Source organism: Odontesthes bonariensis, chromosome 16 (assembly GCF_027942865.1).
Source record: "Odontesthes bonariensis isolate fOdoBon6 chromosome 16, fOdoBon6.hap1, whole genome shotgun sequence".
Lineage (NCBI taxonomy): Eukaryota > Metazoa > Chordata > Actinopteri > Atheriniformes > Atherinopsidae > Odontesthes > Odontesthes bonariensis.
In genome coordinates this window covers 5,664,007-5,688,181 of record NC_134521.1, presented here as the reverse complement: position 1 = coordinate 5,688,181, position 24,175 = coordinate 5,664,007, and the positions used below count along the sequence as shown (strand labels likewise).

The 24,175-nt window shown below is 41.6% G+C and overlaps 4 protein-coding genes across 4 annotated transcripts; all 4 read right to left on the bottom strand.

The window, feature by feature from the left end:
• Positions 1-2,876: 2,876 nt before the first annotated feature.
• Positions 2,877-3,860, bottom strand: LOC142401645 (olfactory receptor 1C1-like). The gene has a single exon (XM_075487110.1). It carries the CDS (start codon positions 3,858-3,860, stop codon positions 2,877-2,879), a length of 984 nt encoding a protein of 327 aa, XP_075343225.1.
• A 4,137-nt stretch (positions 3,861-7,997) lies between these two features.
• LOC142401909 (olfactory receptor 8G17-like) lies at positions 7,998-9,445 on the bottom strand. The gene is made up of 2 exons (XM_075487364.1): positions 9,424-9,445; positions 7,998-8,920 (listed from the first exon to the last, which is right to left on the bottom strand). The coding sequence occupies exons 1-2, from the start codon at positions 9,443-9,445 to the stop codon at positions 7,998-8,000; spliced, it is 945 nt and encodes a 314-aa protein (XP_075343479.1).
• Positions 9,446-11,709: 2,264 nt separating this feature from the next.
• Positions 11,710-12,678, bottom strand: LOC142401644 (olfactory receptor 8G17-like). Its single transcript, XM_075487109.1, has one exon. The coding sequence runs from the start codon at positions 12,676-12,678 to the stop codon at positions 11,710-11,712; it is 969 nt and encodes a 322-aa protein (XP_075343224.1).
• A 3,131-nt stretch (positions 12,679-15,809) lies between these two features.
• Positions 15,810-18,058, bottom strand: LOC142401908 (olfactory receptor 8G17-like). The gene is made up of 2 exons (XM_075487363.1): positions 18,008-18,058; positions 15,810-16,814 (listed from the first exon to the last, which is right to left on the bottom strand). Exons 1-2 carry the CDS (start codon positions 18,056-18,058, stop codon positions 15,810-15,812), a joined length of 1,056 nt encoding a protein of 351 aa, XP_075343478.1.
• Positions 18,059-24,175: the final 6,117 nt, after the last annotated feature.

Below are 24,175 nucleotides of genomic sequence, written 5' to 3'. Positions count from 1 at the left end.
GCTGTAGGGGGAGCTCCATAGAAAATAAGGTGACAGTCTAGCCATATTATATATTACTACTCTAGAAGCTAATCGCATTCAATTTAGCCGTCGACAGCTAATGGAGAGAGGTGTGTCTTATCAGGCTCCCTGGCTCGGCTCAGAGCCCTTTAGACCTGCCGTGAAGCAGTAGTTCTCGGCTCTCGTGTGTCGCGAGACTTCCAGAGGTAAACAAAGCACGCGGCGCCACAGGCAAAGTTGCAAGCACTGTTTCGGGCTAGGGCCACCAGATGGAGATGGAAATGTCACCGTTTTCATCAGAACGGGTCAGCCAAGCAATCTGATGATTGCCAAGCAATTTTATGACCATGAAAAAGTTGCATAGAGCCGCTTTAACCCTCCTGTCGTGTTCGGGTCAAATCTGACCGATTTACAACTTAAAACACTCCTAAATATTGTGTTTTACATCTGATTGCCTCAAGGCCTTCTGATATCCTCCAGACTATGCACTTGAACATATAAAAGTGATGATCACCTTTTTCATTGAATTTTGAGTGTTTTAATCAACCTTGTTACACCTGTGGTGTTCCCAGTCAAAAGTGACGGCCATAGGAAATGAATGGGCAGCATGGGATGTCAGGAGCAGCTATGCCTGGAATATGCAGGTATACATGGGGAAACCCAGTACTGGAAGGGCCGGAAAAAAACAGGGCATGCGAGTTGTGCTGGACATGACAACCGGTCTCCAAGGGCATAATATAATAATAAGTTTAATAAGTTTAATAAGTTTGTTCTTTACCTGTGTGAAGTTGGCACCCCATTTGTTGAAAATATGAATAAAAGCATTTTGGTTCGTTTGTGCATCGTTTGTGCACGATTGTGCAGGCAAAATCAGCGTTTGTGCACAAACCGTCTTGAAGATATTTAACTTTTAAGAGGTTGGTGACCTTAGGTCACTCAGCACCCCATTAACATCCAAATGACTTGAAAATGGTTGGAATCGTTTGTGCACGTTTATGCAGGCAAAATGAATGTTTGTGCACAAATAGTTTTTTTTATAATTTAACTTTTAATTTTTTGAAAGTAGGTCACTCAGCACCCCATCAACATGTCTTGGCAGTCATTATTTACCAGAGGTGTAAAAATGTTGAATATTGTAGCACACTGTTGTGATTATATACCCCTATTTTGCACTATTGTGGCCATCAACATAAGTTAGCATTGGTCAACTGATCAAACATTAGTATTTATGCAATCACAAGGGTTGTCTTCATATTTTCAGAGTGGTAAAGCATGATTAAGTTTAATTTTGGTAAATAGTACCACTCCCTATTTTAAATGTCTAGCTGTATATCACCATGCATATACACCAATGTTCATTCTCCTTGTCTGCAAAGTAATAGCGTAAACTACAACACAAATAAAATGCAACATGCATGCACTTCATACTTAAATGGCACAATGAAAGAAAAATGCAACATGCATGCACTTCATACTTTACTGGCACAATGAAAGAAGTGCTTCATGTGTACTGTGCAAAAAATGATGGCCCGGGAAAATGGTGAAATGTATCAATTTGCGACAGGGTGGGAGGGCCTTGGGCAATAAGACTCAGTTTAGCTCAGGAGCAGTTCACGCTCCCCATATTCCCAGCATGGTATAAGTAGCTAGCTAACATAACCAATGTTAAAAAACAACTTAACTGTGTCAGTTAAACTTTTTTGTGGTCTGCTGAAATTTTCTTTGATTTTTCACACCTCTGTTTGGCTTGTTGTCTGTGTCTGTGCTGTGGTGTTGTAGCGTTTACTACAACTATGCTGCAATGTTTCATCAATGCTTTACACAGTCCACACGTTCATTTGTTTGAGAAATAAATGAACAAATTAAAAAAAAAAGTTTTTCTTTGCCGGTAGGTCTGTGAAATAGGCCGTGAAATAGGTATTATTTTTTTTTATAAATGGTCTTGAAAAGGTCTTAAAAAGACTTAAATTTGACTTGAAGAAACCTGTAGGAACCCTGTATTTAGACCGGGGCTCTCACAATACAAAAGAAAGATAAAGCCTGAGTTACCCACTCTATCCTGGGGCATGATAGGATGATGATGATGAAAATGGCCCCCTCTTTTTTTAAAAAGAAAAGTCCTTAATTGGATAGCAGTCTCTCTTTAAAGTAGCATGTGAAACAGCTGGCTGAGAAATTGCTGTCAAAAATAGGTCATCAGAATGAAATCTCTCGTCTGACGACGGAAAAATGATTGAACCATCCAGACCCTGAAGAAGTCTACATTTAGCAAAACAATTTATAAGGTCATAGGCCCTCTGACTACAGGTTTTAACTGTTCAGTTCAACTGGATAATTACAATTCTTTAGACTGGAAATTCACAGTGCACAGCATTCACACTTCAAATGTTAACACAGAATCTTTTGAAGAAACACAAGAAAAACACAATGACTAGCTTGTACAGGGTTTGATTTATACTCACAACCAAGAACACACTAACAAAGCAAAGTTTAGATCTATTTAGACAGCAACATTTTCCCTTTAGATTGCTTTAAGAATATTAAAACATTTTCATTTAATTTTCCCTAAACTAGCCATGTACTCTTCCTTGTCTAATTTTTTTCCCCATTTCTTTTTCTATAGTGAATTAGATGTTTGTGTAGCTTTTCTAGAGAAGACACAGTTTTGTGAGTTGTGTTGAAAACTACTTTACATACCAAGACTGACTAGATTCTCATTTTCATTCATTTTAACTTTGTAATCACCTCTTGAAGGCCTCTTAAAGACAAAGAAAAGTTTTTCCTTTATTTGGATAATGCCCTGTAGGAGTTTTCATTTTTTGGTTTCTTGTCTGACCTGAATAATGTGACCCTAATTTCATCAGCATGTATTCTGATCACACTTTCATAGATTTTCTAATTGTTATTTTGGATCCTCCACGGATTTTTAATATTTTCCTCATTGACACTTTGATTTCTTCTGTCTGCAGAACATAAATGATTGGGTTTAACATGGGAGGAAAGACCGAGGTCAGAGACAGGTTTAAGATCCTGTTATTTGGATGAATTTTTTCCATCAAGGTGAATGTAACCAACAGTGGGGTGAAATAGATGACCACCAATAAGAGATGAGCTATGCATGTTTTAAAGGCCTTCATTCCTTGGTGAACTGTGGCCAGTTTAGATAAAGTATAGCCAATATATAAGTAACTTAACAGGATAAAAACCAATGGAATCCAAAAAATAAGAACCGGGTAAAAAAAACTAACTACATCATTGGGGAAAAAGTCATTGCACGCAAGCTGATAAATCTGACCATGGTCACAGAAATAGCTGTTAACAACCACAGATTTACAGAAGGAAAGTCTTGTAATAAGACCAACTGCAATCAGAACAGCAATGATAACAAAAATCCAGAAAGAGGCAATCAGAGAAAACATAAACCTGTGGGTCACCTTGGCTTGGTAGTGCAGAGGATAGGTGATGGCAACAAGTCGATCATAGGCAAGAGCAACCAGGTTAAAGGACTGCATCGAAAGGCAAGAGTAGCAGAAAAAGAGGAATGTCAAGCAGTCATTGTAGGGAATTAAGTTATGGTTAAACAGAAAGATGTCAAGAACCTTCGGAACCAGAGCAGAGCTACCAAACAGGTCCACAAATGCAAGGTTAAAAACTGCAACATATTTAGGAGTTCTTAGGTTATGATCCAGATATATTACAGCCATTACAGCTGTGTTTCCCAGCACTGACACAATGTAGACAAAAAAGAGAAAGACATAGTAATATTTGACATTAGGTATACCGACAAATCCACGTATAATGAAATATGGAGGACGCACAAAAGTGATATTTTTTCCTAGAGCGTAGTTGAATAATTCCATTGTTAAATTCTTTCAAGCTTTCAGTGTCCACAGAATGGTGAATAATGTGCCGTCCTCTGTCAGTCAACACTTTGTTGTATAGCTGGAGAGATGGAGGCGAACTCTTCTCCAGAGCTCATGTACCAATGCTCTGTCAAGCTTTAAATGATCTGACAGAGGTAGCGATCAAGCAGAGCAACGCAACCCCCTCCTCTGCGTGTTAGAGCATCATTGCGTGTTCCCCTGTGTGTATCATCATCAAACAACCCTATTCCAGTTAAACCTGCTCACTGCAGTCATGGAATAACATGATCCTAGCACAAGCCTACATGACACCTATTATTTATTGTTTTTAGTTGGTTTGTTTTTTTATATTGGTTCTTATATTTTAGAGTTCTGATTAGATGTATCTTTAAACTCAGGTTTTATATACACTTATCATCGGGGAGATCGTAAATCAAAATATTTTTCCTCAACTGTAATAGAGAAACAGAAACTTGGTTATACAAAGATGATTAGACAGCAACCATGTCAGGGACTTTGTAAGGCTGTGCTCAGACTCAGTGCTTTCTGCACAATAGGTGGTCGTCCCCTGGCATTTCACCCAATGCCGAGATCAGGATAAATTTTCAGTTTTCCCTATTTCATTTCAGTAATGAAGACCTGCAAAAATGAATGGCCCTCCCATCAGTATCAGTACCCCTCCAGTATGTCAAAGGTTTGTGGCACATGACAGAAGACGTGAACTTATGTCAATTGTTTCTAATGCATTGACCAATAGGACTGAAGCAGGATACAATTAATGTGTTTGTTTTCTTTATTAGATATTTATTTTGTACAAGTGCCGTTGAAAGGATTTGTGCTCAAAAAGGAGGAATAACATGTCAAATGCTGCTTTTCCTTATGTAAGTACAGTGGGTAAGCTTGTTCCAGCAGTCTGTTTAATGTAACAAAGAAGGAGAGAGCATTGAACTGACCATGTGGGTTTGGTTTTCAATCACTCTGACACACAATAGCCGCTTTCGGACTGTAGGAACCTTTGGCAGTTCTAATAACCTTTTAATCCGCGGGGCCGTTTTCTCCCGTGTTCGGACATACAGGAACTCGGGGCTATCTCCCTTAGTTCCTATAACTATTTAGCTCCTTCTCCGAGGTCGGGTCTTTTCATGGTTCTATAGAACGCATCTGACGGAGGTGTGTGGTGGTCGGTAGCTACGCCCCTTGTCATGCTATCACGGCTGAAATGTCTCCTCATAAGACACAGACACAGCCGGCGGGTGTTTAATAAGTTAAACTTACACTGGTCTCATTTGTCTGCAGCGCTCTGCTCTCCTTTCTTACTTCATGAAATGTATCGTCTCCTGACTCTCTCTGTGAGCTCTTCCAGCCTCGATATTAGACGCCTAATGTGATCGTCCATGATTAATATCATCATCATGCAGACCATGAACACGGTGGCCTCCCCGCTCTCCATATTAGCTTCTTGGTGGTGTTTTTTCTACTCTCCTTACTTTTACCGTTTTGTTTTGTGTTTGAATGTAGCGCTAAACGGCTAACGGCTAACACGTCACTGAAGCAGACGGCTGCGCGCGGCGCATCAGTCCCAACCTGGTCCCGGCTGTGGCTCAGTGGTCATCCAATAACCGGAAGGTTGGCGGTTTGATTCCCACTCTCGCCACTCGGAAAAAAGATTGGTGGAACTGATAGCTGGAGGGGTGTCAGTCCACCTCCTTGTCACGGCTGAGGTGCCCTTGAGCAAGGCACCGTACCCCCATGCTCCCCGGGCGCCTTCTGGCTGCTTCATGACTGCCCACCGCTCCAGGTTGGCATCTGTCTCTGATTGTGTGACCCTGTGCATGTGCATGTGCATGTGTGTCAAACAGGTGCCAACCTGGATGGGTTAAAAGCGGAGGACAAATTTCGTGTGACAATAATCTGATAAAAAATAAATCTGATTAAAAAAAAAAACACATGTAAGTGCATATATGATTTGTACCATAAAAAGTACTGTATCCAATGCTCATAAACAGTTTTCCTCTATTAGAAATTAAACAAATCTGAAATAAACAAGTACATCCAGTCAACCGCAGGGGTTGTTTGCAGTGAAAAATACAGGAAATATTTATAAGGGTGGTCAAGCTGAGACCATCACTTTCACCCGGCTGGCACAGAAAATGATGCTGCATTATTTTGCTTGTATATAGCTGTTGGACAGGGCATGTAGGTGTGTAGCTGTAGGGAATAGTTCATTATTTTTCTCCTCACTCTTGTTTACATATGTAGGCAGGATTGCCATGGAGAAGGACACCATGTTTATGTAACCTTCGATTAATCAGAAGGCAGAGGAAGCAGTTTCCAAAGACAAGCTTTTTGAATTGGTGATAAAAGCCACGAGAACTTTAGACTGAACCCAGGCAAAATGACAAAAGATGAGCAAGGCTCAGCTAAATTTGAGTTATTTGTCCATGAATCTATTAATTTTAAGCCAATTTGACTTCTTATGACATTTAAACACAGAGTCAATTAATTGGAATAACAACATTAAGCTTATTCATTGCTTTTTCATTTTGTAAAGGACTTGAACATTCTGACAAAATAAACTTGTGCAGATGACTTTACTGTATATTACATAAAGCTATACTGTACGGAAACATATTGTTTAGGCCTAATTACCTTTTTTGCCTTAATCTGTTTATAAAAACATTCTGCCCATGCGGTCCCACAAAAATACTGCTTTTGTATAAACTCTTAAACCTCAATACTTAATTTCGACTTTGGCACCATGTAAAATCCTTTTAACACGTGCCATCATCCTCACTTCAACCACTATCTTAGTTTTACCTGATTCAAAAATCGAAGAATCAGTCAAGAAAAATGCTGTCTTTTATTTAATGTAATTTATTTTCTTGTTTTTTAGATATTTAAATAATCTCTGAAATCAACCTACAATAATCACAGTATATTTACCATTTGCAGTTCCACATTAACTAATTTTACAAAGAAGCCGAAGCAGTTCTGAGGAATCAGTTCAAAGCACGAATCACACAAATTGATATCTTTTTTGTGTTCTCACATTCATATAAAATACAATTAATTTCCTTGTACTATAACTGTAGTATGGTATGTCCATTGATACATTGTAAAGTACTGTGACAATCTAGCTTTGAGTTTAGAAACTTTTTATTCATTGAATTTTTTTCCTTAACAAAATACCAACTTTTTTTTTCTCAAATATGTTTATTGTGCTTTTTATACATTAACATAAACACAACAATAAAACAATAACATCACTCAGTACAACATTGGTGTAGACAGTACACATTTGCATTTCACCTTCACCCAACCAATACAGTGAAAAGGAAGCCTCTTCCCTATATAAAAATATAGTGTGGGGACAAAATACCAACTTAAAATAATATGTGAGATAATACTGAAAATAAAAGGTCAGAAACACGAGCACTAACAATTATGATCACTTTTCTATTGTAATTCTGATGTGCATTCTAGTCCTGAGCAAAGTTTTCAGGTATTCATCAGTCTGTCTTGTGTTTGCAGGACACAAAAAAAAAATAGGTCAGAGACAAAATACTTAGATACACATTTGTTCTTAAGCTAAATATGATTGTTATTTCAATTTTTTTTTAATTGCTAACAACCACAAGTTAAAGAAAAGCTCTGCAGGCCTCTGCAAGGCCGCAAACTCTCTCTGGAACTGTGGAAAACTGAGTCAAAGCATCACAAATACAAAACGGACATGAATAAATAATGACTGAGATGACAAAGTAAAAACTATAACATTGGAGCTAAGTTAGCAACAACTTGACATTTGTAGAATAAAGTTACTGATGCTACGAGGCTTCTTGTATTAGTTTGACTAGATATCAAATTTGACATTTCTGAGCTCAGCTGAACATTTCATTGCAGTCACTGACAGACATTTTTTATTCATAAATTACACCACTTGGCCGCCTTTTTTTCTTTAAATATGACATATCTATAAATTCTTGCTAATGCATATGTTATAACAACATGTAAAAACAGTAACAGGGGGTTTAATCTTCATTTGTTCTATTTGGAAGTACTTCCTTTACAACTGTAATTAGAGGCAAAATAAAGCATGCTGCAATTACAGATTCAAACATTCTCCAAGACCAGATCTCACTTTACCATTATTCTGGATTTCCTCCTTAGTTGTAATATTTTCTTCACTGATACTTTGATTTCTTGTGTCTGCAGAACATAAATGATTGGGTTTAACATGGGAGGAAACACTGAGGTTAGAGACAGGTTTATGATCCTGGCATTTGGATGTATTTTTTCAGCCATAGTGAAAGTGATTAATATTGGGATGAAATAGATTGCCACTAATGAAAGATGAGCTGTACAGGTTCTAAAGGCTTTTAATCTTTCTTGAACTGTAGCTACTTTAGCCAAGGCACGGCCAATATAAAGGTAACTAAATAAGATAAATGTAATAGGAAACCAAAGAATCAGAAGTGGCAACATATTGCTAATGACTCTATTAGGAAAAATATCATTGCACGCAATTCGGTATATCTGACCATGGTCACAGAAATAGCTGTTAACAACCACAGACTTACAGAAGGAAAGTCTTGTAGTAAGACCAACTGCAGTTAGAACAGTAATGATAACAAAAATCCAGAAAGAGGCAATCAAGGAAAACATAAACCTGTGGGTCACCTTCACTTGGTAGTGCAGAGGATAGGTGATGGCAATCAGTCGATCATAGGAGAGAGCAACCAGATTAAGAGCCTGCATTGAAAGGCAAGTGTAGCAGAAAAAGAGGAATGTCAAGCAGTCACCGTAGGGGATGTTATAGTGATTAAACAAAAATATGTCTAGAACCTTCGGCACCAGAGCAGAGCTACCTATCAGGTCCACAAATGCAAGGTTAAAAACTGCAATATATTTAGGAGTTTGTAGGTTATGATCCAGATATATTACAGCCATTACAGCTGTGTTTCCCAGCACTGAAACAACATAGACAAAAAAGAGAAAGACATAGTAATACTTCATGTTAGGTATGCCAATAAATCCACTTATTATGAAATATGCAGGACGCACAAAAGTGATGTTTTTTCCAAAAGCAGAGTTGAATAATTCCATTATTCTATCTATTGTTGCACGTAGTCTGTCTGAGCTCTGGCAGCAGTACTGCACATGTCAGTGCTGTGATATCATGTGTTGTCAGCTCTTCTCTGTCGGTGTCTCTTAGATTGTGAACCTCAAGCAAACTTTAACTGTTTTTCATACCTCATTTACCTTCACATGTCTGATCCCCTGAGTGCAGAAACTATCAGGAGGAAAAAAAGCTTTCAAACAACTGAAACTATCGTATTGTTGTAATAATATACTGTATAGTTAACATTTTCCAATGCAGTTTGAAAGCTTGAAGAACCACATATTTTTTAATATAAATTGTATGGTATTTTATTTCAAATAGCCCACTGCTTAATGAGCAAATGATTTCAAGACTTAAAGCATTAGAGTTGTTAATGAATATTTTTCAGCTCATTTTTTGGTTTAGTCTAAGTCTCTTAGAAAGCTCAAATCCAATGACTTTCCTGTGTGTTGGAAAACCACATAAATATGTACTTATGTAAATCATTTTCATACAGTGAACATTTAGCTAGCAGTGGTGATCCACACAGTACATTCCACTTTATAGCAGAACCTTTCGCACAGTATGAACAACTTGACTATAAACATAAAAACATGAACTAGATTGGTTATTCGTGTGATTATAGGCTAGTAAATATTAAGACGACTTGCAAAGTGAAGGATGTTCCACTTAACCACATTAAATCCATAGAACATTTCAGAAAATGCCCCGTCGTAAATTGTTGCTATGAACAAAGCTAAGTTCTCCCACCTCATACTGCCAAAGTCTTCTGGGCCTGCAGATGTGGCCTGTCGGAAAAACTCTCCAAAGTTCTGTCCACTATCTGGTAAGATGATTGCTACTCTGTCATCTAGGTTCTCACAGGACACAGATGCACAGGCAGTGGAATTAGTGTCCCCTTTTTTTATTTTCACTGGAGGAGAGACCATGACAGAGTTTGGTGCAATTTGTTCTAAAATTTCATGTTTACATTCTGTTAGAACATCAGGTGGAAATATTTTTTCCATGTGACCCCTTTTTATCCTCAATCCATTGTCCTTTTAAAGATGTCTGCACGGCACTGTTTGAGGGTATTCTGAACTTTCTGGGTTTGCAAAGAAGTAATGTCAGTTTAAAGGGATAGTTTGCCTCTTTTAACATGAAGCTGTATGACATCCCATATTAGCAATATCATTTATGAACACTGACTTACCCCCCGCTGCGTCCTGTGAGCCGAGTTCCGGCCTCGTTCTGACTTTTTCTGGAGGGACGATTTTGTAAAGAAAACGTATTACTCTTTTGAACACATATTGTTTTGAGAAGCAAGACGCTTTATTTTTGGGACCCTAGCAAACTAGCCGGACTACCTTCGTCAACGCCAAAACGAGGCTGGAACTCGGCTCACAGGACGCAGCGGGGGGTAAGTCAATGTTCATAAATGATATTGCTAATATGGGATGTCATACAGCTTCATGTCAAAAGAGGCGAACTATCCCTTTAAGTCATTGGACTAGAAAACTTCATATAAGCATATTCATTTGGTTTCCTTGTGGTTTCGTTTTATCACACGATTGAAAACAATATCAATATCTTTGTCAGTTCAAACTCTGCAAAAGTTATATGTACTGTATGGAAGTTATTTCTCTGTTATCTTTTGAAATCATTCTAAGTTCAGGAACTGTTTATTTGAAAGTTATTTCCTGATCAGATACAAGCTTCATGCATGTGATCACACCAAATATGTCACAGCGGGTGGGTAGGCAGGACACGGATGCGGACACAGGTGCAAGACAAGAAACTGGGTTTATTCACAAGAAACAAAGTTAAACAAAAGGCGCGGCTGAGCCGGATGACAAAAAATTCAACTGTGGGACAAAAACATGACTATGGAAAAACAAAACAAGGAACATTACTTGGAAAAACAAGTATGGCCATTGGGAGCCAGGACCCACTACTAACATGTTTCGAAAAGGAGTAGGAAGAAGTCTCAGCTTATTTAACCCTACCCCTTTTCCACTTCGTAATCAATTTATGATTAGTTTACTTTCCCCTGTATCCCCATCACAAACTCATAAACACAACTAACTAAATATATTTGCCTGCGCTTAACAATAGAAAAATAAATAAACAATATGTGAGGACTCTTGAATGATTTTAATCTAGAAGATGCATACACACATACATACATACATACACACACCTCATGTCTCCTCTTCATTGTATCTTGCAAAAATCATATGCTTATATTTGTTTTTAAACTGGATGATGCTTTGACATTGTTTCATATCCACACTCAGTCTGTTCCATAGTCTTACTCCAGTGTTTGTTTTGCAACATTTTTTTTTTTGCAGAACTAAAACATTCTAGCCGAGTTAGAAACAACTAAACATTAGTAAAATGAAGTTACTAATACTATGAGGCTTCTCATGTTAGTTTGTCTAAATATCATATATATATATCAATGTCATCAGTATAATTTGACATTTCTGAGCTCAGCTGAACATTTCATTGCAGTCACTGACAGACATTTTTTATTCATAAATGACATCACTTGGCAGCCTTTTTTTCTTTAAATATGACATATCTATAAATTCTTGCTAATGCATATGTTATAACAACATGTAAAAACAGTAACAGGGGGTTTAATCTTCATTTGTTCTATTCGGAAGTATTTCCTGTACAACTGTAATTAGAGGCAAAGTAAAGCATGCTGCAATTACAGATTCAAACATTCTCCAAGACCAGATCTCACTTTACCATTATTCTGGATTTCCTCCTTAGTTGTAATATTTTCTTCACTGATACTTTGATTTCTTGTGTCTGCAGAACATAAATGATTGGGTTTAACATGGGAGGAAAGACTGAGGTTAGAGACAGGTTTATGATCCTGGCATTTGGATGTATTTTTTCAGCCATAGTGAAAGTGATTAATATTGGGATGAAATAGATTGCCACTAATGAAAGATGAGCTGTACAGGTTCTAAAGGCTTTCAATCTTTCTTGAACTGTAGCTACTTTAGCCAAGGCACGGCCAATATAAAGGTAACTAAATAAGATAAATGTAATAGGAAACCAAAGAATGAGAACTGGCAACAAATAGCCAATGACTCTATTAGGAAAAATATCATTGCACGCAATTCGGTATATCTGACCATGGTCACAGAAATAGCTGTTAACAACCACAGACTTACAGAAGGAAAGTCTTGTAGTAAGACCAACTGCAGTTAGAACAGCAATGATAACAAAAATCCAGAAAGAGGCAATCAAGGAAAACATAAACCTGTGGGTCACCTTCACTTGGTAGTGCAGAGGATAGGTGATGGCAATCAGTCGATCATAGGAGAGAGCAACCAGATTAAGAGCCTGCATTGAAAGGCAAGTGTAGCAGAAAAAGAGGAATGTCAAGCAGTCACCGTAGGGGATGTTATAGTGATTAAACAAAAATATGTCTAGAACCTTCGGCACCAGAGCAGAGCTACCTATCAGGTCCACAAATGCAAGGTTAAAAACTGCAATATATTTAGGAGTTTGTAGGTTATGATCCAGATATATTACAGCCATTACAGCTGTGTTTCCCAGCACTGAAACAACATAGACAAAAAAGAGAAAGACATAGTAATACTTCATGTTAGGTATGCCAATAAATCCACTTATTATGAAATATGCAGGACGCACAAAAGTGATGTTTTTTCCAGAAGCAGAGTTGAATAATTCCATTATTCTTTCTATTGTTGCACGTAGTCTGTCTGAGCTCTGGCAGCAGTACTGCACATGTCAGTGCTGTGATATCATGTGTTGTCAGCTCTTCTCTGTCGGTGTCTCTTAGATTGTGAACCTCAAGCAAACTTTAACTGTTTTTCATACCTCATTTACCTTCACATGTCTGATCCCCTGAGTGCAGAAACTATCAGGAGGAAAAAAAGCTTTCAAACAACTGAAACCATCGTATTGTTGTAATAATATACTGTATAGTTAACATTTTCCAATGCAGTTTGAAAGCTTGGAGAACCACATATTTTTTAATATAAATTGTATGGTATTTTATTTCAAATAGCCCACTGCTTAATGAGCAAATGATTTCAAGACTTAAAGCATTAGAGTTGTTAATGAATATTTTTCAGCTCATTTTTTAGTTTAGTCTAAGTCTCTTAGAAAGCTCAAATCCAATGACTTTCCTGTGTGTTGGAAAACCACATAAATATGTACGTACGTAAAATCATTTTCATACAGTGAACATTTAGCTAGCAGTGGTGATCCACACAGTACATTCCACTTTATAGCAGAACCTTTCGCACAGTATGAACAACTTGACTATAAACATAAAAACATGAACTAGATTGGTTATTCGTGTGATTATAGGCTAGTTAAAAATAAATACTAAGACGCCTTGCAAAGTGAAGGATGTTCCACTTAACCACATTAAATCCATAGAACATTTCAGAAAATGCCCCGTCGTAAATTGTTGCAATGAACAAAGCTAAGTTCTCCCACCTCATACTGCCAAAGTCTTTTGGGCCTGCAGATGTGGCCTGTCGGAAAAACTCTCCAAAGTTCTGTCCACTATCTGGTAAGATGATTGCTACTCTGTCATCTAGGTTCTGACAGGACACAGATGCACAGGCAGTGGAATTAGTGTCCCCTTTTTTTATTTTCACTGGAGGAGAGACCATGACAGAGTTTGGTTTAATTTGTTCTAAAATTTCATGTTTACATTCTGTTAGAACATCAGGTGGAAATATTTTTTCCATGTGACCCCTTTTTAACCTCAATCCAATGTCCTTTTAAAGATGTCTGCACGGCACTGTTTGAGGGTATTCTGAACTTTCTGGGTTTGCAAAGAAGTAATGTCAGTTTAAAGGGATAGTTCGCCTCTTTTAACATGAAGCTGTATGACATCCCATATTAGCAATATCATTTATGAACACTGACTTACCCCCCGCTGCGTCCTGTGAGCCGAGTTCCGGCCTCGTTCTGACTTTTTCTGGAGGGAAGATTTTGTGAAGAAAACGTATTACTCTTTTGAACACATATTGTTTTGAGAAGCAAGACGCTTTATTTTTGGGACCCTTGTTAACCAGCCGGACTACCTTCGTCAACACCAAAATGAGGCTGGAACTCTGCTCACAGGACGCAGCGGGGGGTAAGTCAATGTTCATAAAGGATATTGCTAATATGGGATGTCATACAGCTTCATGTCAAAAGAGGCGAACTATCCCTTTAAGTCATTGGACTAGAAAACTTCATATGAGCATATTCATTTGGTTTCCTTGTGGTTTCGTTTTATCACACGATTGAAAACAATATCAATATCTTTGTCAGTTCAAACTCTGCAAAAGTTATATGTACTGTATGGAAGTTATTTCTCTGTTATCTTTTGAAATCATTCTAAGTTCAGGAACTGTTTATTTGAAAGTTATTTCCTGATCAGATACAAGCTTCATGCATGTGATCACACCAAATATGTCACAGCGGGTGGGTAGGCAGGACACGGATGCGGACTCAGGTGTAAGACAAGAAACTGGGTTTATTCACAAGAAACAAAGTTAAACAAAAGGCGCGGCTGAGCCGGATGACAAAAAATTCAACTGTGGGACAAAAACATGACTATGGAAAAACAAAACAAGGAACGTTACTTGGAAAAACAAGTATGGCCATTGGGAGCCAGGACCCACTACTAACATGTTTCGAAAAGGAGTAGGAAGAAGTCTCAGCTTATTTAACCCTACCCCTTTTCCACTTCGTAATCAATTTATGATTAGTTTACTTTCCCCTGTATCCCCATCACAAACTCATAAACACAACTAACTAAATATATTTGCCTGCGCTTAACAATAGAAAAATAAATAAACAATATGTGAGGACTCTTGAATGATTTTAATCTAGAAGATACACACATACATACATACATACATACACACACCTCATGTCTCCTCTTCATTGTATCTTGCAAAAATCATATGCTTATATTTGTTTTTAAACTGGATGATGCTTTGACATTGTTTCATAGCCACACTCAGTCTGTTCCATAGTCTTACTCCAGTGTTTGTTTTGCAGAATTTTTTCCTCGTAGTTCGACATCTATGCATCTTAAAATTGAATTGCTCCATTAAATCATACCTTCCCTCTCTTTCATGAAACATTTTCTGAAGGTTACTTGATAATAAATTGATCTTGGCTTTGTACAGAAATTGAGCTGTTTGAAATTCTACAATGTCGTTCAATTTTATAATTTTAGATTTAATGAACAATGGATTGACGTGTTCAAGATATTCATGTACTGTAGATTTCATGTACTCTTTCTATGCCAACCCCTTCAATCTGTACATGTGTTTGGTGATTTAATCTTCTATTACCAAATATCATCATTTTTGTCTTGCTCAGAATTAGTAATAGCTTATTCTTGTCAAACCACTATTTACACTGATACCTAAATAAGATTATCTAAGTAAAAAACTATAACATTGTAGCCGAGTTAGAAACAACTAAACATTAGTAAAATGAAGTTACTAATGCTATGAGGCTTCTCATGTTAGTTTTTCTAAATATCATATATGTATATCAATGTCATCAGTATAATTTGACATTTCTGAGCTCAGCTGAACATTTCATTGCAGTCACTGACAGACATTTTTTATTCATAAATGACATCACTTGGCAGCCTTTTTTTCTTTAAATATGACATATCTATAAATTCTTGCTAATGCATATGTTATAACAACATGTAAAAACAGTAACAGGGGGTTTAATCTTCATTTGTTCTATTTGGAAGTACTTCCTTTACAACTGTAATTAGAGGCAAAGTAAAGCATGCTGCAATTACAGATTCAAACATTCTCCAAGACCAGATCTCACTTTACCATTATTCTGGATTTCCTCCTTAGTTGTAATATTTTCTTCACTGATACTTTGATTTCTTGTGTCTGCAGAACATAAATGATTGGGTTTAACATGGGAGGAAACACTGAGGACAGAGACAGGTTTATGATCCTGGCATTTGGATGTATTTTTTCACTCATAGTGAAAGTGATTAATATTGGGATGAAATAGATTGCCACTAATGAAAGATGAGCTGTACAGGTTCTAAAGGCTTTCAATCTTTCTTGAACTGTAGCTACTTTAGCCAAGGCACGGCCAATATAAAGGTAACTACATAAGATGAATGTAATAGGAAACCAAAGAATGAGAACTGGCAACAAATTGCCAATGACTCTATTAGGAAAAATATCATTGCACGCAAGTTTGTATATCTGACCATGGTCACAGAAATAGCTGTTAACAACCACAGACTTACAGAAGGAAAGTCTTGTAATAAGACCAACTGCAGTTAGAACAGCAATGATAACAAAAATCCAGAAAGAGGCAATCAAGGAAAACATAAACCTGTGGGTCACTTTCACTTGGTAGTGCAGAGGATAGGTGATGGCAATCAGTCGATCATAGGAGAGAGCAACCAGATTAAGAGCCTGCATTGAAAGGCAAGTGTAGCAAAAAAAGAGGAATGTCAAGCAGTCACCGTAGGGGATGTTATAGTGATTAAACAAAAATATGTCTAGAACCTTCGGCACCAGAGCAGAGCTACCTATCAGGTCCACAAATGCAAGGTTAAAAACTGCAATATATTTAGGAGTTTGTAGGTTAAGATCCAGATATATTACAGCCATTACAGCTGTGTTTCCCAGCACTGAAACAACATAGACAAAAAAGAGAAAGACATAGTAATACTTCATGTTAGGTATGCCAATAAATCCACTTATTGTGAAATATGCAGGACGCACAAAAGTGATGTTTTTTCCAGAAGCAGAGTTGAAAAATTCCATTATTCTTTCTATTGTTGCACGTAGTCTGTCTGAGCTCTGGCAGCAGTACTGTACATGTCAGTGCTGTGATATCATGTGTTGTCAGCTCTTCTCTGTCGGTGTCTCTTAGATTGTGAACCTCAAGCAAACTTTAACTGTTTTTCATACCTCATTTACCTTCACCTGTCTGATCCCTTGAGTGCAGAAACTATCAGGAGGAAAAAAAGCTTTCAAACAACTGATCGTATTGTTGCAATAATATACAGTATAGTTTACATTTTCCAATGCACTTTGAAAGCTTTGAGAGCCACATATTTTTTAATATAAATTGTATGGTATTTTATTTCAAATAGCCCACTGCTTAATTCAATTCAATTCAGTTCAATTCATTTTTATTTATATAGCGCCAAATACAACAAATGTCATCTCAAGGCACTTAGATAGTAAGTCCAATTCAAGCCAATTGGAATTCAATTAATTAATAATAATCATAATTCGTTCATATAGAGCCAATTCAAAAACAATTTCCTAGCTAAGAAAACCAACAGATTGCACTGAAAACTTTTTGTTTTTCGGTCCAATCTCCCGGCCTGAGCGGCGTGCCTGAGGCGACTGTGGAGAGAAACGACTCCCTTTTAACAGGAAGAGCAAATTATTTCAAGACTTAAAGCATTAGAGTTGTTAATGAATATTTTTCAGGTCATTTTTTGGTTTAGTCTAAGTCCCTTAGAAAGCTCAAATCCAATGACTTTCCTGTGTGTTGGAAAACCACATAAATATGTACGTACGTAAATCATTATCACATGCCAAACTTCTACAGTAGTACAAATATGGTCTGTACTCACAAAACGATGCATTTGGAAGTTTGTACATAGTCCAGGAGTTTATTATTATCAACACAAGCCTGATAGCTTCTCTGCTGCTAAAGCTGCGTCGACGTCACTTCCTTGATCTGGGAGCTTCAAAATAAGATGAGGGTTGATCTACTACTGTAGACAACAAAGTATATGCAATATTCTACATGATTTTTTATGTTGTAGAGTTGTGAATTTATTTTATCAATGGAGAAATTGAGCAGCCTTGCTTTGTTGTCTACAGTAGTAGACCAACCCATCTTACATTGAAGCTCCCAGATCAAGGAAGTGACGTTGACGCAGCTTTAGCAGCTATTAGGCTTGAGTTGATAATAATAAACTCCTGGACTATGTACAAACTTCCAAATGCATCGTTTTGTGAGTACAGACCATATTTGTACTACTGTAGAAGTTTGGTGTCATGGCATGTGATTTTAGTGTGGTCATTTTGGAGATACGGCCAGGTTCCATTAGCGCTTGTACTAAGCTATTCGGGATAACTCAGTAACTCAGCTGATGTTCAGCAAAGATCGGAAAAACTTCGGGTGGGCTACTTGGCTGGTTGTCACGGTTCAAATGACCCTAGGGTGAATCTACTCCGAACTATCACTTTAAGTTGGTCTCCCTGTTGCTCCCCTCTCCCGTGGTCGACCGGCAGGTTGCTTCCTCTTCTGATTTCACGGCCGTGTTCCGCTCGGCCGATCCCCGCCTGTCCAGGGATCTTTCCATCGGCGAGGTTGTAGCTGCATTCGGGGTCTACAGGGACGTTATTTGTTCTGTTTATCCCGAGCGCCGAGTCGAGCTGGACTCCTATCTCGCTCTGATTGCCGATCTCAACCTAAAATACGGCCGGCCCCTATTTTACCATTACCAGAAGGCGTTCTCCTCTAAAGCCGCCTCTGTTCTGTCACAGTCGGGCGTGCGCCTGGACTGGTCCGTCCCGGACACCGAGCTCCTGGTTATGTTGACTCACGCAACCCCATGCTTCTCCTGCTCGGCCGTCGGCCATCGTAGCACACTCTGTCCCTCCATTCCGTTAAGCCGGCCCCCTCCGCTCCTCCAGCCGGCTCACCGTACAGTTAACAGCCCGCCCACAGATCGCTATGGCCGGAAGGTTCAGGTATTTAACGACACGCCCATCTGCAATAACTTTAACTGGAGCGTTTGTTCCTTGCCTAATTGCTCCTTTCTTCATGTGTGCAGCTTCTGCAAGGACGCGCACCCAAGGTTCATCTGCCCTCGCCAGTTAGCCCCCCAAAGGCCCTTCGCGGGTCCAAACGTTGATCTCTCGTTCTCTGTCCACCCCCGTCGTAGTTTCTGAGCTAGCCTCGTTACTTCAGACCCACCCTGATAGATCTTTTGTCAATTTCCTCCTCACTGGTCTTTCCCAAGGATTTTTATCGGTGTTTCCCACCCTCTCTCCGCCTCCCTAGTGTGCCCTAACCTGCGTTCAGCGCTTGGGGAACCAGAAGTTGTGACCCAGCTCCTCCTTAAAGAGGTGTCTAAAGGCTTCTTGATCGGCCCCTTTGCGTCCCCCCCCTTTTCCCTCTTTTGAGTTAGTCCCCTAGGCGTGGCCACTCGGAAGTTTTCCGGTAAAAAGCGCCTAATCCTTGATCTTTCCGCCCCTCATTCCGGCCCTCATCCTAGTATTAACTCCCTTATACCAAAACCCCCCTTTTCTCCTCCTACATCTGTCCAGACCTTCAATCCGTGCTCGCTGCTCAGCGCTCGCTCAGTTTCTAGGTAAGCTCTCGCATCACTAACTGATGGTGGAGTCCTTCAGCTCTAACTGTCGCTTCTCTCTTTCTCTGGCAGCACTATCTCTTTGGAAGCCCAAGTGGGCTTTCTATCTCTATGGCAACCCAAGCGGGCTCACTCTCCGCTTTCTCTCACTTCCCTTGCAGCCCAGGCGGGCTCACTCTCCCTTTCTCTTTCTCCTCTGGCAGCCCAGACGGGCTCACTCCCCTGCAGCCCAGGCAGGCTCACTCTCCCTTTCTCTCTCTCCTCTGGCAGCCCAGGTGGGCTCACTCCCCTGCAGCCCAGGCGGGCTCACTTCCCCTGCAGCCCAGGCAGGCTCACTTCCCCTGCAGCCCAAGCGGGCTCACTTCCCCTGCAGCCCAAGCGGGCTCACTTCCCCTGCAGCCCAGGCGGGCTCATTTCCCCTGCAGCCCAGGCGGGTTCACTTCCACTGCAGCCCAGGCAGACTCACTTCCCCTGCAGCCCAGGCGGGCTCACTCACCGGCATGCCAGACGGGCTCATTTCCCCTTTCTCTCTCTCCTCTGGCAGCCGAAGTGGGCTCACTCTCCCTTTCTTTCTCTCCTCTGGCAGCCCAGATGGGCTCATTCCCCTGCAGCCCAGACGGGCTCACTCTCCCTTTCTCTCTCTCCTCTGGCAGCCCATGCGAGCTCACTTCCCTGCAGCCCAGGCGGGCTCACTTCCCCTGCAGCCCAGGCAGGCTCACTTCCCTTGCAGCCCAGGCGGGCTCACTTCCCCTGCAGCCCAGGCAGACTCACTTCCACTGCAGCCCAGGCAGACTCACTTCCCCTGCAGCCCAGGCGGGCTCACTCACCGGCATGCCAGACGGGCTCATTTCCCCTTTCTCTCTCTCCTCTGGCAGCCGAAGTGGGCTCACTCTCCCTTTCTTTCTCTCCTCTGGCAGCCCAGATGGGCTCATTCCCCTGCAGCCCAGACGGGCTCACTCTCCCTTTCTCTCTCTCCCCTGGCAGCCCATGCGAGCTCACTTCCCTGCAGCCCAGGCGGGCTCACTTCCCCTGCAGCCCAAGCGGGCTCACTCTCCCTTTCTTTCTCTCTTCTGGCAGCCCAGGCAGGCTCACTCCCCTGCAGCTCAAGCGGGCTCACTTCCCCTGCAGCCCAGGCGGGTTCACTTCCACTGCAGCCCAGGTAGGCTCACTTCCCCTGAAGCCCAAGCGGACTCACTTCCCCTGCAGCCCAGGCGGGCTCACTTCACCTGCAGCCTAGACGGGCTCACTTCCCCTTTCTCTCTCTCCTCTGGCAGCCCAAGCGGGCTCACTTTCCCTGCAGCCCAGGCGGGCTCACTTCCCCTTTCTCTCTCTCCTCTGGCAGCCCAAGCGGGCTCAAACTCCCTTTCTCTCTCTCCTCTGGCAGCCCAGGCGAGCTCAATCCCCTGCAGCCCGGGCGGGCTCACTTCCCCTGCAGCCCAAGCGGGCTCACTCTCCCTTTCTTTCTCTCTTCTGGCAGCCCAGGCAGGCTCACTCCCCTGCAGCCCAAGCGGGCTCAGTTCCACTGCAGCCCAGGCGGGTGCACTCTCCCTTTCTTTCTCTCTTCTGGCAGCCTAGGCGGGCTCACTCCATTGCAGCCCAAGCGGGTTCACTTCCCCTGCAGCACAGGCGGGCTAACTTCCCCTGCAGCCCAGGCGGGTTCACTTCCACTGCAGCCCAAGCGGGCTCACTTCCCCTGCAGCCCAGACGGGCTCACTTCCCCTTTCTCTCTCTCCTCTGGCAGCCCAAGCGGGCTCAAACTCCCTTTCTCTCTCTCCTCTGGCAGCCCAGGCGAGCTCACTCCCCTGCAGCCCGGGCGGGCTCACTTCCCCTGCAGCCCAAGCGGGTTCACTTCCCCTGCAGCACAGGCGGGCTCACTTCCCCTGCAGCCCAGGCGGGTTCACTTCCACTGCAGCCCAAGCGGGCTCAGTTCCCCTGCAGCCCAGGCGGGCTCACTTCCCCTTTCTCTCTCTCCTCTGGCAGCCCAAGCAGGCTCAAACTCCCTTTCTCTCTCTCCTCTGGCAGCCCAGGCGAGCTCACTCCCCTGCAGCCCGGGCGGGTTCACTTCCTCTGCAGCCCAAGCGGGTTCACTCTCCCTTTCTTTCTCTCTTCTGGCAGCCCAAGCGGGCTCACTCCCCTGCAGCCCAAGCGGGTTCACTTCCCCTGCAGCACAGGCGGGCTCACTTCCCCTGCAGCCCAGGCGGGTTCACTTCCACTGCAGCCCAGGCAGGCTCACTTCCCCTGCAGCCCAAGCGGGCTCACTTCCCCTGCAGCCCTGGCGGGCTCACTTCCCCTGCAGCCCAGGCGGGCTCACTCCCTGGCAGCCAAGGCGGAATCACTTCCCCTCTCTCTCTCTCCTCTGGCAGCCAAAGCGGGCTCACTCTCCCTTTCTCTCTGTCCTCTGCCAGCCCAGGCGAGCTCACTCCCATGCAGCCTAGGCGGGCTCACTCCCCTTCAGCCCAAGCGGGTTAACTTCCCCTGCAGCCAAGGTGGGCTCACTTCCCCTTCAGCCCAGGCGGGCTCACTTCCCCTGCAGCCCAGGCGGGCTCACTCTCCCTTTCTCTCTCTTTTTCTCTTTCTCTGTAAAATGATATTTCAGACTGGAAAGCCTGTCGTGAGGGTTTCTTTTTGGGGGGGCAACCTCCCTCACAGGCTCCTTCCTCACCTTCCAGCCAGACCCTCGCCAGCTCGGCCCCGGCTCCCTCTTTGGGGGGAAGATATCCATCATCTATCTCCCTATGCCGGAATTTCAAGCTCACAGCGGTTCAGCTTGCATGTCCTCCGCCGGGGCCCGAGCGCCAAAGAAATCTTGTCAATAAAACCTTTCAATTGTCTCCTTCTCTCTCCGTGTGAGTCTCTCCAGGTTGAAATGAAGGCTAGCCGCAAATTCAACATGGCCTCCCCATGAGCTGTCACCTTACCATGGTGTGGGGGGTTTGCGTGCCCCAATGAGTCTGGGAGCTATGTTGCCCGGGGCTTTAAGCCCCTTGTAGGGTCACCCATGGCAAACAGATCCTAGATGAGGGACCAGACAAAGAACAGCTCACAAGATCAAATCAAATCAAAATCAAATCAAATTTATTTGTATAGCACATTTCATGTACAAACAGTTCAAAGTGCTTTACATAAAATAAAAGCATTGCAGCAGGGAGTGCAAGAAGCATTAAAAATACATAAAATAGTATAAAGAGAAACAAATAAAATCATTTAAATGAATTTAAAATCAGGCAACAGTCTAGATAAGTTAAAAGATATTTCATGCATAGACACATGAGAAAAGAAATGTTTTTAACCTGGATTTAAAAATGTCTACATTTGGTGAAAGTTTAATCTCCACTGGCAGTTTGTTCCACTTATTTGCAGCATAACAGCTAAATGCTGCTTCTCCATGTTTAGTCTGGACTCTGGACTGGACCAGCTGACCTGAGTCCTTGGATCTAAGAGCTCTGCTGGGTTTATATTCTCTGAACATATCACAGATGTATTTTGGGCCTAAACCATTCTGGGATTTGTAAACCATCAGCAGGCTTTTAAAATCTATTCTATGACTGACTGGAAGCCAGTGTAAAGATTTTAAAACTGGTGTGATGTGTTCAGATCTCTTAGTCCGGGTTAAAACTCTAGCAGCAGCGTTCTGGATGAGCTGCAGATGTTTAATGCTCTTTTTGGGAAGTCCAGTTAAAAGAGCGTTACAGTAATCGAGTCTACTGGAGATGAATGCATGGATGAGTTTCTCCTGGTCTTTTTGGGAGAGGAAACCTTTAATTCTGTTGATATTTCTGAGGTGGTAAAAAGCTGCCTTGGTGACAGCTTTGATGTGGCTGCTGAAAGTCAGATCTGAGTCTATCAACACTCCGAGGTTACGAACCTGGTCAGTGATTGTAAGGTCCCGAGTCTCAAGATATGTACCAACGCTGACCCTCTTCTCTTTGCTCCCAAACAGAATGATCTCAGTTTTGTCTTCATTTAATTGTAGAAAATTCTCTCTCATCCAGGTGTTTACTTCCTCCAGACACTGACACAGAACGTCAGCTGGGCTGCAGTCGTCCGGTGACAGAGACACATAAAGTTGTGTATCGTCTGCATAACTGTGATAATTGATGTTAAAATTCTGCAATATCTGACCCAAAGGGAGCATATACAAGTTAAACAGAAGAGGTCCAAGAATTGACCCCTGGGGGACTCCACAAGTCATGGCCACTCGCTCAGATTCATAGCTGCCAATAGTAACAAAATAACTCCGGCCTTGTAAGTAGGACCTGAACCAGTTAAGGACCGCTCCAGAAAGTCCAACCCAGTTTTCCAGCCTGTGCAACAGGATTCTGTGATCTACAGTATCAAACGCAGCGCTGAGGTCCAACAGAACCAGGACTGAAACATTACCAGAATCAGTATTCAACCTAATGTCGTTTAACACTTTGACCAGAGCTGTTTCAGTGCTGTGATGACGTCTGAAGCCTGATTGAAACTTATCAAGACTTCCACTTTCATTCAGAAAGTCATTGAGCTGGTTAAATACAACTTTCTCAATAATCTTGGATATAAAAGAGAGGTTAGAGACAGGTCTGTAGTTGTTCATCATAGAGGCATCTGGAGTTCTCTTCTTTAGGAGTGGCTTAATGGCAGCTGTCTTTAGTGACTTGGGAAAAATGCCTGATGCCAGTGAGCTGTTAACTATTCGTAGGAGATCACTTTCTACTGAGGTAAAAACAGTTTTTAAAAAGTCGGATGGTATTATGTCCAGAGAACAAGTTGTTGATTTCAGCTGCCGAACTGTTTCCTCTAGGATTTTTAAATCAACATTATTAAATTGTGACATAACGT